Below are 15,596 nucleotides of genomic sequence, written 5' to 3'. Positions count from 1 at the left end.
AATATTTGTAGCCTTTATATTATACGTACCAGCACAATATTTATAATAACACAGTTTCGCACTTTAAAATATGGAAATTTGACGTAAATGCATAAGCTTTGCAGCAGTTTTGGAATACTGTGGGTGGCGTTTGTCTGTTTTGCATCTGTTTCCAAGTGGGTGTTTGTGCCTGTCGTAGTATCTGGCAACCCCGGATTGTCCCAGCCGGTGAGTCCTACATTGGCCGAAGTCTGTGTGCGGTAGCCGGTTAGCATCATGGCGAACGTTGCGGATACGAAGCTGTACGACATCCTCGGAGTTTCGCCCTCTGCCTCTGAGAATGAACTAAAAAAGGTACGTACTTTGTGGAATTAAAGGGAAATATGTCACGGTGAGACCGGAATAAAAGAGGAGGAGAGGTGAACAGTGAAATGTGGCCTAGAAACGAGCTAACCAGCGTGAGCTAGGTCAGGGAGCGCTTGTTAATGTGTTAACCCAGCTAGCCAGGAAAACTAAGAGAGACATAGCTATTTCGTGGCGTGTCGAAAAAACTGAAATCCACACATCAGTGTTGGTGAATTATTGGCAATTTCTGTTGTGTATATATACATTAATAGGACAGGAGCGAGTTTGCCAGCCCGAAAACCAAGCGATGCCTCGCCGACCACGAGTGTGATAAGTTAGCTTACCGGCTACTAGATGCACGAAATATTCCAGCAAATAGTCACCGTCAAGTTAGCTAAGCAGCTGGCCTAGCTGAATATGCCAATGAAATAAATCTGATTGTGTGCTCACAGACACGGTGTAATATTAGGTAATGCCAGCCTTAGAGGAAAATATGTTAAGTTTATGGATAGACAGATTAGCTAGTTGGGCCGTGTTTAGCCTAGCTACTTACTGCACATAGCCAACATTTCACTTAGATATGGCTTGTTTATAATCGACAATACTGCGTCCATCGGTAAACAAGACTTGACATATTTTACCACGTGTTAGGGACCTTTTGTATATTTGATTACCTTCTAACCAAATCAAATAATTTGGTTAAGCTAAATAACTGCAGGATTAAACTATTTTAGGATAAACCCATGACATCCGGTTGTTTTTTTTTTAGCGTAACCATAATTTATGCTAATTTTTTATGTCGGGTGGCAGCGACTAGCGAAGATATGAATCATTTCACTTTTAGAGTCTTTTTAATGTCGAAGTGAATTTTAATAAACCCTGACTTGAACAGAAAACTAAGACAATATTACAATACCTCGACACGGCTGGTAAAGTAGAAAAATAATCAGATTTTAAAACGTAGTTTGGTTGATGTCTATATCATACAACGGTGACAGATGTCAGAAGCAAGCGACGCGCTTGTCCTGATGTTTTTGACAGCAGGCCAGGCCCACAAGTGAAGTCCTACACTAGTAAGGACAGTTAATCACTATTAACTGTCCCTAATAGGGTTATGATTTGCTAGCAGAAAACATGTAACACATTTGGAAGCTGAGATCAGGGCACTCACGTAGAATTCCTCATATTTATTTATGGTTTATTACAGGCCTATCGCAAGTTGGCCAAAGAATACCATCCCGACAAAAACCCTGATGCAGGAGATAAGGTATGACGCACCACAGCAGGTCACGGAAACAACAGCAGCAGCTCAACAGATAGGACCAAGAAAAAAATGTCAACTTTATTATAATAGTACAAGCTAGCTCTTTGAAATTTAATGCAAGGTACAGCTCAGAGTACATAAAAAATGTGATTTCTGGAGAAAGACACATCAGTTTTGATTTGTTATTCATTTTGATTTAATTCTTCAGATATTGTAAAAAGAGCTCACTGAATGTTTTTGTGGCTCACATTGTGTCAAGATGCTTGATTGTTCATTTTTTTGTCATTTTTCAGTTTAAAGAGATCAGTTTTGCATACGAGGTACTCACAAACCCAGAAAAAAAGGAACTTTATGATCGCTATGGAGAACAAGGATTACGGGAGGGAGGAGGCGGAGGACCCGGCATGGATGATATCTTCTCCCACATTTTTGGTGGAGGACTGTTTGGGTTCATGGGGGGGCAGGGCAGGGGACGCAATGGTGGCAGGAGAAAAGGAGAGGATATGGTGCATCCTCTGAAGTAAGTATTCTACTTTGATGGATTTTATATGCTTCAGTTGAGTGGTTCAACTATAAGCTGTTGCACATATCCCTTATATCTTTTGTCAGAGTTTCTCTTGAAGACTTATACAATGGCAAAACCACCAAACTGCAGCTGAGTAAGAATGTGCTGTGTAGCGCCTGTAATGGGTGAGTCAGCTTTGAATTTTTTAGTCTAATGATTTTAAAAAAGAGCATGTTGATCTGTAGTTCCAAAGCCTAGACTGATGATGTTTTTTAATTGCAGTAATCTTGGACATTGACAGAAATATCTGTTGCTGACAATGTCACTGTTTGCCTTCCAGTCAGGGTGGTAAGGCAGGAGCGGTGCAGAAGTGTGTGGCATGCAGAGGACGTGGTATGAGAATCATGATTAGACAGCTGGCCCCTGGGATGGTCCAACAGATGCAGTCAGTTTGCACAGACTGCAATGGAGAGGGTAATATGTCTGTAAAAAGTCACGTATTGAAAAAACATGGATAATGCCCACTGCAAAACAACAGTCTGAAAAAATAGTTTAATCTCTTTTATGTGCGCTTCACCAGGTGAGGTGATAAATGAGAAGGACCGCTGCAGAAAATGTGAGGGTCATAAGGTGTGTAAGGAAACTAAACTTCTGGAGGTACATGTGGACAAAGGCATGAGACATGGACAGAAGATCACATTCTCTGGGGAAGCTGACCAAGCACCAGGCATTGAACCAGGAGATATAGTCCTGGTGCTGCAAGAGAAAGAACATGAGGTATCCCATCCATGTACCAACAAAAAACAAATGATTATGACTGTTGTTATTAATATAATGACAATAAGTGAATAGTTGTTAGCTGTTATAGTGAATGATTCTATATATTTTTTTGCTAACATATCTAATACTTAACCTAGGCAACAAACCTGTGTTTGAATTAGGAATTCCGCCGTGATGGCAACGACCTTCACATGGTCCAACGCATCGGCTTGGTTGAGGCTCTGTGTGGCTTCCAGATAACTGTGACACATCTGGATGGACGTCAGTTGCTTGTCAAATACCCACCTGGCAAGGTTATTGAGCCAGGTAAAGATGCTTTAACATCACATTGGGTGATTTTCTCTCTCTTTTAAGAAAAACAAAAAAAAATGGAACTCCAGATGTCAAGGCATATACATATATTTCCACGACAAATTAGAGAAGGTGAAATACTAATTTTATCGTGTGAGCAAAAGATACTTTGTATTTTAACAGTACAGTTTCAAAATTCCAAATTGCTATAGGGGCACATTGTAATATTAAAATAATAAGGAATGCAATGGTACCATTTGAGTTCTTGATGACCCTCTTTTAGGATGAGAATACCTAGCCACCGTCTACCAGATACTGCTGGACGCTGCCTCCTAGGCCACAAGAATTCACTAAGTTTCTTACATTCTTATATGAGAACCAGCTGTTAATTACATAAAATTAGCATTTGTTTTCTTCTTGTTTACAAAAATTCACTACAAATAGCATAGCACTATATGGGAGAGTGAAGACGTCACTTATTGTTACATTATTAATTTCTTTTCAACTGCTATAAGGTCTAGTGTGACTCAAAAAGTAATAACACTATAAACAACTCCTATGTTCTCAGAATCACAGCAGGATGCAAAGGTTGTAGCTATCATCTAGTATTTTGCCATCACTATCTTAGATTATCTTCAAACTGCTAAAATTTCTCCTCCACGTTAACTGCTTAACCAACCTGAGGTTGATGTAATATTGCTGTAAAGTGGTATCCGTGCATAATACCAGGTAACTTTTATGAGCACTAGTACTAGAGGTCAGTCTTGAATACTGGTATGAGTATTGGTGCCTCGCTAAAAATAAAGTTTACATATTTTAAAACAGTTTTTGATTTCCTGGCAATTCTAACAGGTGGTGTTACAGTAAAATATAATATGCAGCCTGTAAATTTTAAAGTGCATACATTAGCCAAGGCCTCATACTGTCATTTTTGTAGCATCTGTATACCTTCACATCCTGTCCATTTCTGCACATTTGGGCGCATGTGGCAGGCTGTATTCGAATGGTGAAGGGAGAAGGAATGCCTCAATACAGAAACCCATTTGAGAAGGGAGACCTTTACATCAAGTTTGATGTCCAGTTCCCAGAAAACAACTGGATTAGCCCAGAGAAGCTGAACGTGAGTTGTAGTTTAAATATTTGAATGTGACTAATTATGGTGTCAAGATTTTAATTAATTTATTTTTTTAAATTATTATTTTTTTTTCCAGGAACTTGAGTGCTTGCTGCCTGCTCGTGCTGACAATCCCATTATCACAGCTGATGCGGAGGAAGTTGACCTGACAGATTTTGATAGGAGTCAAGGGTCGGGAGGTGGAGCAAGGAGAGAGGCATACAATGATAGTTCAGACGAGGAAGGGGGCCATCATGGCCCAGGTGTGCAGTGCGCACACCAATAGACTCATACTAACAAAGACACACACAGAAAGACATGAACACCCCGTGAGTCTCATTGCTAACACCATACAAGACTTGACACATATACATGCAAAAAAAGATGTACACATACATAAACATATATATCCACCCTCTTCAGTTCCATGGTGCCCATAAAATTGAGAGATCCTGGATGTATGATTACCATTTTTGTGTCTATGGACAGTAGTGCTCATCTAAGCCTCCAGCAAGAATGTGGTCTCATTCTCAGAGATTTGCTGACTGAAATTGACTCGGACCTTCCTGTTTTCATCTTAGGCTTTTACCTTTCACTGTGGGAATCATCAGTCTAGTGTATTAAATGCAAATACTGTTGATTATCTTGTATAAGTTGTAGTTTAGTCTCTCACACACAAACGCATGCTGCTTTTCGCTGAAGATCTTGCACATGTAGATTCATGGTATGGACACTTCAGAGAACTCTAACTCTACCTGTTTGAGTGTGTCCTGCTATATAGTATGAGCTCACTTGATTACAGCCTTGGAAGTGTGTCCTCTGCACAGCCGGTTGAGAATTGCACACATGTAACCCACCTCATCCTCTATGGTGAGCTGTCATATTTTTAAAATGGGGGCTTGCTGGTATTGTTTGTCCCGAGCTGTTGTGTAGCTAGAATATTTAAGCCTTGTCAGCCAGGTATCGTGTTCTGTTTGGAAATGGAACCTTTCTTTGGTATTTGTTGGTTTGAATGTTAGTGTGTTCAAAACCATATAACCTGAACCATATGCTTCATATGAGTTCAGGACACACTTGTATACTTTCTATGTGTGTGTGTAATGCAGTGGCCTAGTGTGTGTAAGCTGTTGTGGAATGTTCAGGCTCATAAGGGTAATCTTGCTTTGCATTGGACTGCAGTTTGAGTGGACACATTTTAAAAGCTTAATTAGAGAAAAAAAAAAAGTTTATTTAAAAAAAAAAAAAAACTCAGATTCTTTCCCATATAAACTAGCTTTTTTCCTCTACTCACTAGGACTGAGAGCTCTTTTCTTACATGAAAATCACTGGGCCCATCTCAAACTGTCTGTATTATACATTTCTCCCTTTGTATTGTTAGCTAAACCTTATGTCCTTTGACATGTTTCAATGTTCCAATCCCCATATACCTGTAAATAAATACAGCCCCAGTCCAAAGGTGCATTCAGAGTCTATAGTAGTGTTCTTTCTGTAGTCAGATTATACACAAGTGAGTAATGGCCAGCAGTGGCAATATGTTTATATTACATTCACATTAAGGAGAGATGTTGGAAGTACTTTAGACTGTTAACATGCACCTCTGTGACTTCTTATATATTTTAGGCCACGTAATGTGTACACAATTGAAGGGGGTTATGGATAAATGACATTACCATTGATGCTTATGTTTGTCAAGATGATAATTAAACTGTATAATAAACAGTCACCACAGGTTTGTTGAGATCCCTTATTTTATAGAAATTGTTTTTCTGTGTGGTTATATGACTACAAATAATGGGAAGACACAATCTACAGCATTATACTTGAACACATCAAAATGTACCTGAAAAGTAATGTCAGAGTGATTTATAAACTATAGTTCTATGTTGGAAAATGATAACCATAAGGGAGAAGATGGGGCAGACTACAAAATCACCTTTTAACCAGACTTATGAACTGTAGTAATTTTCTCAGTTTGTTTCATTCTCCTTTTCTCTGCTGTGGAGAGCTGCTGGGCCAAGGAGTTCTTTAAATCCTGCAGTATTTCTAAATGATGAAAGGAAATTAATAAATTTCAATAATGGGAGATCTCAAAAAAAACAAATATAAATTTTTAATTAGGGAATAGACAGTGGTTAACATTAATCTGGGTGTTTTTTGTCTAAACTATAGTTGTGGTTACCTGTCGCGTTTGGACTGCATGACATAAGACCGCTCTCTTCTCAGCTGCTCTAGTTGCTCTCTGACAAATGTTTTCTGGTCCTTGTCCTCCTACAGCACAGCAGTAGCTGAAGTGGTGATATTACAAAACTTAACAGATATTCTCTCAATAAGGCATTACCTGTGGTAGATCTTGTGTGACATGCTTCAGCCTATTTGTGTGTTTCAGACCAAGCAGGTCTTCCTCTGCCTTTCTGTTCTGAATGATTGACAAACGTTCCTGAACCTGAAAAACAACTATTACTTGTCCCCTCTTCCTCTCATTTAGAGTGATCTTCAAACTATTTCAGAGCATGTCTTCACATTGCTCTCACCCTCAGCAGCTGATGCTCTCTGTCCCTCTGGTGCCTCTGTGCGACCTTTCTTTGCATGTCCACCAGGTTGCGCATTGTCCTTTCTCTCTCCATTGCCGACATTGGTTCTCTTACTCGTTCTTTTTCCATCAGAGTTGATTTCCTCATTTTCTCACTCTCTGGAAGGTGACAGTCCACCTTAAAAACAGAAAAGCACCTGAATTAGTTCTTTACTGTGGGTCATGTGGAGATATTTGCCATAAAATTATCATGTATTTTAAACTTCTCGTTCACAAAAATGTAACAGCAGACTTACTTTGGCCTGCAAATTATATTTCCAGTCATCAGCATATGGGGGTTCAGGCCCCCTGAGATCCCTGAGCTCTGACTCTATTGCAGTGTGACATATTTCCACCTCAACTGCATCTCTATCAACATCAGCTGTCTCGCTGGTCGGTCTAGAGCAGAGGCCATCAGTGAGTGGGTTAATCTCAGGAGGATCAACCAAGAGATGTGATGATGCAGTCTGAAGGGTCTCTGCAACCAAAGCATGTGTTCGTAGGTCACATTCAGAGGCAGCTTCTCCCTTCTGTAGTTGATCAACCATTGGCCTCTCCAACAAGGTCGACTAATAACAAACATAAATTGGGGCCAAAAATCAGAAAGAATATACAATTGTACAGATTTTATGATCTGCTCTTCACACACAGACCTGCCCTTTTGTGCTGCATTGGTCTACAGACTGTCCATCATGGTGACCTGTGGAACCAGACTGGATCAATGTGGAGTTCAGCTTTTCATCATGACTTTCTCCAGAGGTATTGCAATATTGTGTGTTTTCCACTGTGCAGCTCATGTCACTGGGCTGGACTTGGTTATTCATGTCATGGGTCTGTCCTGTGCCCCCATTTGCAGATTCTGCATCATAATCTGTGTGACTGTCTGAAGGTTTGCTCCAAGCAAGGGTGATCAGTGAGCCCTGTTTCTCATCGTTGTCAGGGTTCTTTGGTGTGCTGCCCCCGTCTTCCTCAGGGGTTCCCCTCTCTGGAGCAAGATCTGAATAAATATCATTTGTTGCATCAGAGACACACAAAATCTCCAAGTATGGCAGCTCCTCCATGACAGCACCACAACCTGGGGGAATGTGAAGTATACTGTTAGAGCTGTTAAGAGTACAGTTATCGATTGTGTTCTGGCTGTCTTTGCAATACCTGTACAAACATCCTGTTTTTTGGTCCCATCAGCAGCTTGGACTCTCAGTGAATCAGCTGTCAGAGTTTCAGCTTGCCCATCACTACTGTTTTGAACTTCTACTGGTCCAGTGCAGCAGGACTGAGTTGTTGTTTGCTCATTGTTGTCTTTTTCAGTGAAGTTTGAACAAGGATTGGGTGTAGAGCCTGAAGTAAGAGCATCTGAGGTCAGAAGTTGTAGCAGGTTGGAGTAGCACGGTGCTTGAAGTTCAGACTCATACTCCTCTCGCAGAACTTGGAGATACTGTAAATTCTAACAGACACACATAAGTGTTTTCAGTCTACTGCATTACTAAATAAAATATATTATTAAAAATAATTTATTATTGTGGAGTCTGGATTGAATGCAATTGTTGTCTCAGCTCACCGTGTCCATCATTACAGGCAACAGTGCTGAAGCTTGGACCTCCTGTAGCTCCAGCAGATGAGTCAAAAGGAGCAGAGCACAGTTTTCCAGCTGCTGTTGCGACCACTTTGCTAATTTACTGCTTATTTGGTCCTGTATTTGGGGATGGGGCTCAGAATGGAGTTGTGGCTGAGGGTTAGCTTGCTCTAATAGTCTCTCATCAAGTTTCTCCAAACTAGCATGGATTTGCTTGAGCCTTTTTATGCAGCCATTTCTTAAAGCAGCTTGTTTATTACAATCTGCATAGGAAAGGAGAAAGAGGAAATATAAAAATGCAGAAAATACATAGCAAAACCTCTTCTTTTCCTTCCGGCTGCTCCCTTCAGGGGTCGCCACAGCGAATCATCCACCTCCATTTAACCCTATCCTCTGTATCCTCCTCACCCAGACCAACTATCCTCATGTCCTTCTTTACTACATCCATGAACCTCCTCTTTGGTCTTCCTCTAGGCCTCCTTCCTGGCAGCATTAACCTCAGCATCCTTTTACCAATGCATTCACTGTCTCTCCTCTGAACATGTCCAAACCATCTCAATCTGGCTTCCCTGACTTTTTCTCCAAAACATCTAACATGAGCTGTCCCTCTGATGTACTCATTCCTGATTCTATCCATCCTTGTCACTCCCAAAGAGAACCTCAACATCTTCAGCTCTGCTACCTCCAGCTTTGCCTCCTGTCTTTTTCTCAGTGCCACTGTCTCTAAACCATACAACACTGCTGGTCTCACCACTGTCTTGTACACCTTTCCTTTCATTCTTGCTGACACTCTTTTGTCACACATCACACCTGACACTTTCCTCCACGCGTTCTGACCTGCTTGCACACGTCTCTTCACTTCTTTTCCACACTCTCCATTGCTCTGGACTGTTGAACCTAGGTACTTAAAATCCTCCACCTTCTTCACCTCTACTCCCTGTAACCTCACCATTCTACTTGAGTCCCTCTCATTTACACACATGTACATGTACTTTACTGCGGCTGACTTTCATTCCTCTCCTTTCCAGAACAAACCTCCACCTCTCTAAATTTTCCTCCATCTGCTCCCTGCTCTCACTACAGATGACAATGTCATCTGCAAACATCATAGTCCACGGAGATTCCTGTCTAACCTCATCTGTCAGCCTGTCCATCACCACAGCAAACAAGAAGGGGCTCAAAGCCGATCCTTGGTGCAGCAATACCTTCACCTTCAACTCCTCTGTCACACCTACAGCACACCTCACCATTGTCTTACAGCTCTTATACATGTCATGCACCACTCGAACATACTTCTCTGCCACTCCAGACTTCCTCATACAAAACCACAGCTCCTCCCTTGACTTGAACTACGCTTTTTCGAAATCTACAAAGACACAGTGCAGCTCCTTCTGGCCTTCTCTGTACTTCTCCATCAGCATTGTCAAAGCAAATATTGCATCTGTGGTACTCTTTCTTGGCATGAACCCATACTGCTGCTCACAAATGCTCACTTCTGACCTCAACCTTGCCTCCACTACTCTTTCCCATAACTTCATTGTGTGACTCATCAGCTTTATTCCTCTGTAATTTCCACAACTCTGCACGTCTCCCTTGTTCTTAAAGATGGGCACCAATACACTTCTCCTCCATTCCTCAGGCATCTTCTCAGTCTACAAGATCTTGTTAAGTAGCCCAGTGAAAAACTCTACTGCCACCTCTCCTAAACACTTCTATACCTCCACGGGTATGTCATCAGGACCAACTGCCTTTCCACTCTTCATCCTCTTCAACGCCTTCCTCACTTCATCCTTACTGATCTTTGCTACTTCTTGCTCCACAACAGTCACCTCTTCTACTCTGTGCTCTCTAACATTTTCCTCATTTATAGTATTCCTTCCATCTTTCCATCACACTTGTGGCACCTGTCAACACATTTCCATCCCTGTCCTTAATCACCCTAACCTAATCCCATCTCTGTCTCTCTACTTTGCCAACCTGTACAAATCCACCTCTCCCTCCTTAATGTCCAACCTATCATACAAATCCTCATACGCCCTTTGTTTGGCCTTTGCCACCTCTACCTTCACCTTACACTGCATCTCCCTGTACTCCTGTCTGTTCTCTTCTATCCTCTCAGTGTCCCACTTCTTCTTAGCTAACCTTTTCCTCTTAACACACTCCTGAACTTCCTCATTCCACCACCAAGTCTCTTTATCTGCTTTCCTCTTTCCAGATGACACACCAAGTACCCTCCTACCTGTCTCCCTGATCACTTTAGCTGTAGCTGTCCAGTCATCTGGAAGAACCTCCTGATCTCCCAGAGCCTGTTTCAGCTCCTCCTTGAAAGCCACACAACACTCTTCCTTTTTCAACTTCCCCCACTTGGTCCTCTGCTCTACCCTTGTCCTCTTCATCTTCCTCTCTACCAGAGTTATCCTACAGACCACCATCCTATGCTGTCTGGCTACACTCTCCCCAGCCACTACTTTGCAGTCACTGATCTCTTTCAGGTTGAAACGTCTGCACAAGATCTAATCAACTTGTGTTCTCCTGCCTCCACTCTTATATGTCACCCTATGCTCCTCCCTTTTCTGGAAAAATGTGTTCACTAAAGCCATTTCCATCCTTTTTGTGAAGCCTACCACCATCTGTCCTTCTGAATTCCTGTCCTGCATACCAAACTTACCCATCACTTCCTTGTCACCTCTTTCCCTCACCAACATGTCCGTTAAAGTCTGCCTCAGTCACCACTCTCTCACCACTAGGGATACCCTGAATCACCTCATCCATCTCCCTCCAGAATTTCTCCTTCTCTTCTAACTCACATCCTACCTGTGTGGCATAACCACTGACAACATTCAACATCACACCTTCAACTTCTAGCTTCAGACTCATCACCCTATCTGACACTCTCTTTCACCTCCAGAACATTCCTAGCAAAATCCTCCTACAGGATAACTCCTACTCCATTCCTCTTTCCATCCACACCATGATAAAATAGCTTGAACCCTGCTCCTAATTTATAAGCCTTGCTACCTTTCCACTTGGTCTCCTGAACACACAAGATATCCACCTTTCTTCTCCCCATCACATCAGCCAACTCTCTAGTTTTCCCTGACAAAGTCCTTACATTCAATGTCCATACTCTAAGTCCTATACTCCTCCCCTTCCTCTTCTCTCTTTGCCTACGAACACGCCTTCCTCTTCTCCTTCTTCCACCAACAGTAGTCCAATTTCCACTGGCACCCTGTAAGTCAACAGCACCAGTGGCGGTCGTTGTTAACCTGGACTGCGACCGATCTGGTATGGAAGTCGTATTTGTGACTTGCATGTTTGATTTGGCTTAGATTTTTCGTTGGATGCCCTTCCTGACACAACCCTCTGCATTTACCCGGACTTGGGACTGTCACATAAAGACACTGGATTGTGCCACCCTGTGGGTGCATTAAAATACATAGCAAAACTATTTAGATATATAGCAAAAAAGAAGAAAGCATTATTTACCCTTGTTTGGAGGAACTATGCAACCTGCTCTTTGAAAATCCTCCAGGGAAACCCCATGTACCAACTTGACCAGGTGCTTCCTCTCCTGCTCCTGAGTCAGCACCAGCAACTGCAGCACTGACTGCTGGGAGTGGGCCAAAGTTTTTTATTCTGGTGCTAGTAATGTTATTGTAGTGTGTTGTAGTGCATTTTTTATTATTTATTACTGCAAGGAAAATATCTGACAAAAAATAATGTGCAATTTCTGACTAATATCATGTCAGGACACACTGTTGTTCATTATGAGGTTTTCAGTACCTGCTGTGGTGTGATCAGGTGTTTGTTTAGCTCTTCCTCTTCATCCTGTAGCCACAGAGCGGCCTGCTCTGCCCTGCATGGGTTATCAACACGTGGCCTGAACATACAAATAGGGGAAAATTTAGTTTGCAAACTTAGCAAACCTTTACTTGATGATAGTGAATACAGGGTATTTTCACTAAGTATGTGATGGCTCACCATGTCTCCCAGGATTGTCTTGCTGCCAGAAGAGCATTGTAAGACATTTTTTCTCTCTGAGCTCTAAGAGTTGTGAACCTGATGTATAGACACAACAGTCTCATGCTCGCTCTGTCAAGCCTAGAAGGTAAAAGATAAATGTAGCCATTGTTTTAGTGTGACTGGGGATAAGTCCCAGGCCTGTTACAGTACAAACAATACCTTGCATTAATCTAAGCCTGCCTAGGCTACAACATGATTTTAGTCAGAAAATGAAATTAATATAAAACGGTAAGATGTGTGCTCTGAAACTAATGGGTGTCAGAAGTATATACCTCTCTGCCAGGACTGTGAGTGTGTCTCTTTCTTGTAGACGGCAGGTGTTTATCTCATACAGGAGAGAAATGGCAGACCAGGACTGTTCCCTCAACTCAGGATGGCTTACGACAGATGCACCCAGGCAGGCCCTGCAGACAAATAAGTTTTACTATAGTGCTTTTGTTTGAGATGCATTAAGCTAAAATGACAGGTGCAACATTGACTTGAACTTTGATACAGTGAATCATCAATTTTTATTCAGAACTGAAGCTGAGTTTCCTAGATGAAATCAACGCTACATGTTGTATTTTTACTCATTTAGTTGGTTCTGAAATATTTGAGAAATAGCTATAATATAGCTGTTGCTTTGAATCTAAGATGCTTCACTGTTTAATTTAATTTCACCTCAAATACACAATAACAACCTTGGTGCATCTGTGTTACCTATATATCCTGAATGCCCCCGGCAGCTCAGATAAACGGAGCATGTCACCTGAAACCAGAGCCTCCTCGGCAAGATCCACCAGCCTCTCATCTTCTTTGTGTTGTTGCCATGGCAGCAGGGTTTCCCAGACATTTGGTGATGTGGAATCAAAAGAAAAAAAAAAAAAAACCCAAAAAAACAACAAAAAACAGGAATGTGAAGCATCCGAATCTATTGTGAGTACATTATGAGACAATTATGTTGTGTCATCAGTTGAGAGTAATGTTTCCTTACTGTGGTGCTCCTGAAGCATCTCTGTATAAAGCAAGTGGGTCACAACATCATACTTTACTTCCATCAAGAGGAGGATATCTGTCAGGGACACACAACCCCAGGCCTCACCTTCAACCCCTGGCCTTTGGCACTGCCAGAGACAGGACAATATGCTTTGCACACCCTGTGACACCAGTCTATGAAGATAAACACATAGCAATAATCAATATAATTATAATAAGTAAGCATTTTACTGGTTGAAGGTTGTAGAATTACATAGAGAAAACATAACATTATTTTAAAGTAAAAGGAGAAACATGTTACTGAAACTAATCCAAAAATGAATTCTTTAGCATTAAAATGCTTTGTTGCTAAAATTAGTACAGTATGTTATGGCCAATAGTTAGTGTTCGCTCATAGTAGCAGACATTATGTTAAGTGTTGGGGTGCTGGAAGGAGGAAGGAGAGACAGGACCCAATGCAGGACAGCGAAGTTTAATAATTTCCCTGGATGTCCCAGGGCTCGGGAAAACAAGTTTTAACCGTAGCGGTTAATATACAATCGCCGGCGTAACGGCAAAACCTGCCACGTAAGGCATATAACAAAAATGTAGAAGTCCCATCAGTATAAAGGTCCCCCGGCAGGAAGTCCCAAAAGGGGACTCATAACACATTAGATTATACAGTCTGGTTATGCAGTGCATCATATTTTAAGACTGTTATTGTGTGTTTGAATTTAATCAGCAAAGTACTAGCTAATCCAATCCTTTATAATAAGCAAAATGTAGTGTAAAAAATATTTTTCTGTGGTCTAGTATTAACAATATATAGCTAAGAACTGAGTAAGTTTTAAACTTAAAATGTACTCACCTGGCCCAGCACTGCCTCCTTTCTTTCTTGAGCCTCTTCACAGCCCTCACACTCTCACACAGCTCTGTTTTCCCCATCTGTGCACATAACAGGTACAAATATTGATGAACAACGGTTTACACCTTCATGCAAGAAAATCTGTTACACTAAAAGCACATACCTGTAAACTGTCTCTGCCAATTGTGCATGACTGTAATGATTCTGAATCTGATTGGTTGAAAGCCTTTTTGAAAGTATTTAGGCTTGTGCTTTGGTGCAGACAGCTCATCTCACGAGGTTCAACAATAACTGGCTTGTCCATGACATAGAGAGTGTTGAGATTTCCAACACTTAACAGCTCAAGGTCCCAGTATATCTAAAAATAGCAATATTGCCAATTAGTATTAAATTTTGCATTTTGGTCCATGTCAAATAGAAAGAAAAAAACAATATTGTTATACCCTTTCTTTCTTTTCCCTCTCCCTTTCCATTTCTAAGAGAACATCAAGAACATTTTCACCAACACATGAACAGTTGTTGTCATCTCCTGAAATCTGAAACAGGGACAGGTTCATAAGAGTGTTAAAGACTGATAAATGAAGATGATAACGGCATTGATATAGATATTTGTTGTCTAAAATGTGTCTGTGTTGTTACCTTTTTCATAGCTGTATTTGCATCCGTTGTATTGGCGGGAGCATGAAATATTTTGCGGTAGAGCAGACTCACATCTTCAGATGAAAACTCTGGCCCGATAGACATACACATAGAATGGTACAGACCGGCAATGAAATCCTGAAAGAAAACAATGACATTAGTTATAGCTGACACATACACATCGAAAACAAATGCTGTTCACATACAAATTCAAAACATCTTACCTGCTCCATGTTTTCGTCTCTCCAGGCTGATAAATAATATAGGTGATTACCATGGTTACAGCAGTCCTGTGGCCAACAGGTGAATCCGGTTACCAAGCAGCAAAAATGACAGTGTATCTGTCAGTGGAGTGAAATGTGATACATCATGTGACATATCACACCTGTTTGAAAAACTCTGAACTACTAGTGAAAGTTGTGGAAAGAAAGAACTACTACGTCAAATCCCAGCTCAGTGTTCATGTTTTCTATTAAAGGAAACTTTATCTAGATATTTCATATTTAACATATTCAGCTGACCTGATCTGCATTCACTTCCATTCTCTAGGTTACATTAGCCATTAAATATGAATGAATTAATTAGAAATTTATCAACTGAACACCAGCTGCAGTATTTTACCTGATAGTTTACATATTTGCTTTTAAGAAACTTTAAAGGAAATGAAGAATTTAAGTGTTACAGTTTCTTGAGGA

The 15,596-nt window shown here is 41.1% G+C and overlaps 2 protein-coding genes across 2 annotated transcripts; one reads left to right on the top strand and one right to left on the bottom strand.

Moving 5' to 3' along the window:
* Positions 1 to 176: 176 nt before the first annotated feature.
* LOC113133330 (dnaJ homolog subfamily A member 2-like) lies at positions 177 to 6,001 on the top strand. Its single transcript, XM_026312085.2, has 9 exons — positions 177 to 333; positions 1,532 to 1,591; positions 1,882 to 2,108; positions 2,198 to 2,278; positions 2,434 to 2,567; positions 2,674 to 2,870; positions 3,035 to 3,179; positions 4,157 to 4,284; positions 4,376 to 6,001. The coding sequence occupies exons 1-9, from the start codon at positions 256 to 258 to the stop codon at positions 4,562 to 4,564; spliced, it is 1,239 nt and encodes a 412-aa protein (XP_026167870.1). The 5' UTR covers positions 177 to 255; the 3' UTR covers positions 4,565 to 6,001.
* A 1,487-nt stretch (positions 6,002 to 7,488) lies between these two features.
* LOC113132866 (uncharacterized) lies at positions 7,489 to 15,134 on the bottom strand. Its single transcript, XM_026311248.1, has 10 exons — positions 15,126 to 15,134; positions 14,902 to 15,039; positions 14,706 to 14,798; positions 14,426 to 14,620; positions 14,266 to 14,342; positions 12,204 to 12,300; positions 11,968 to 12,030; positions 8,406 to 8,537; positions 8,000 to 8,291; positions 7,489 to 7,922 (listed from the first exon to the last, which is right to left on the bottom strand). The coding sequence occupies exons 1-10, from the start codon at positions 15,132 to 15,134 to the stop codon at positions 7,489 to 7,491; spliced, it is 1,530 nt and encodes a 509-aa protein (XP_026167033.1).
* Positions 15,135 to 15,596: the final 462 nt, after the last annotated feature.

The sequence above is a fragment of the Mastacembelus armatus genome, chromosome 6, assembly GCF_900324485.2.
Source record: "Mastacembelus armatus chromosome 6, fMasArm1.2, whole genome shotgun sequence".
Taxonomy (NCBI): Eukaryota; Metazoa; Chordata; class Actinopteri; order Synbranchiformes; family Mastacembelidae; genus Mastacembelus; species Mastacembelus armatus.
The sequence above is the reverse complement of the archived record's forward strand: the minus strand, read 5'-3'. Positions and strand labels throughout refer to the sequence as shown.

Coding starts and splice junctions, on each gene's coding strand:
- LOC113133330 (XM_026312085.2), top strand. CDS start 256: ATGGCGAACGTTGCGGATACGAAGCTGTACGACATCCTCGGAGTTTCG. Junction 3,180..4,156: donor TGGCAAGGTTATTGAGCCAG/GTAAAGATGCTT, acceptor CGCATGTGGCAG/GCTGTATTCGAATGGTGAAG. Junction 4,285..4,375: donor TTAGCCCAGAGAAGCTGAAC/GTGAGTTGTAGT, acceptor TTTTTTTTCCAG/GAACTTGAGTGCTTGCTGCC.
- LOC113132866 (XM_026311248.1), bottom strand. Junction 14,799..14,901: donor CAAATACAGCTATGAAAAAG/GTAACAACACAG, acceptor TCCCTGTTTCAG/ATTTCAGGAGATGACAACAA. Junction 12,031..12,203: donor ACCTGATCACACCACAGCAG/GTACTGAAAACC, acceptor GCCCACTCCCAG/CAGTCAGTGCTGCAGTTGCT.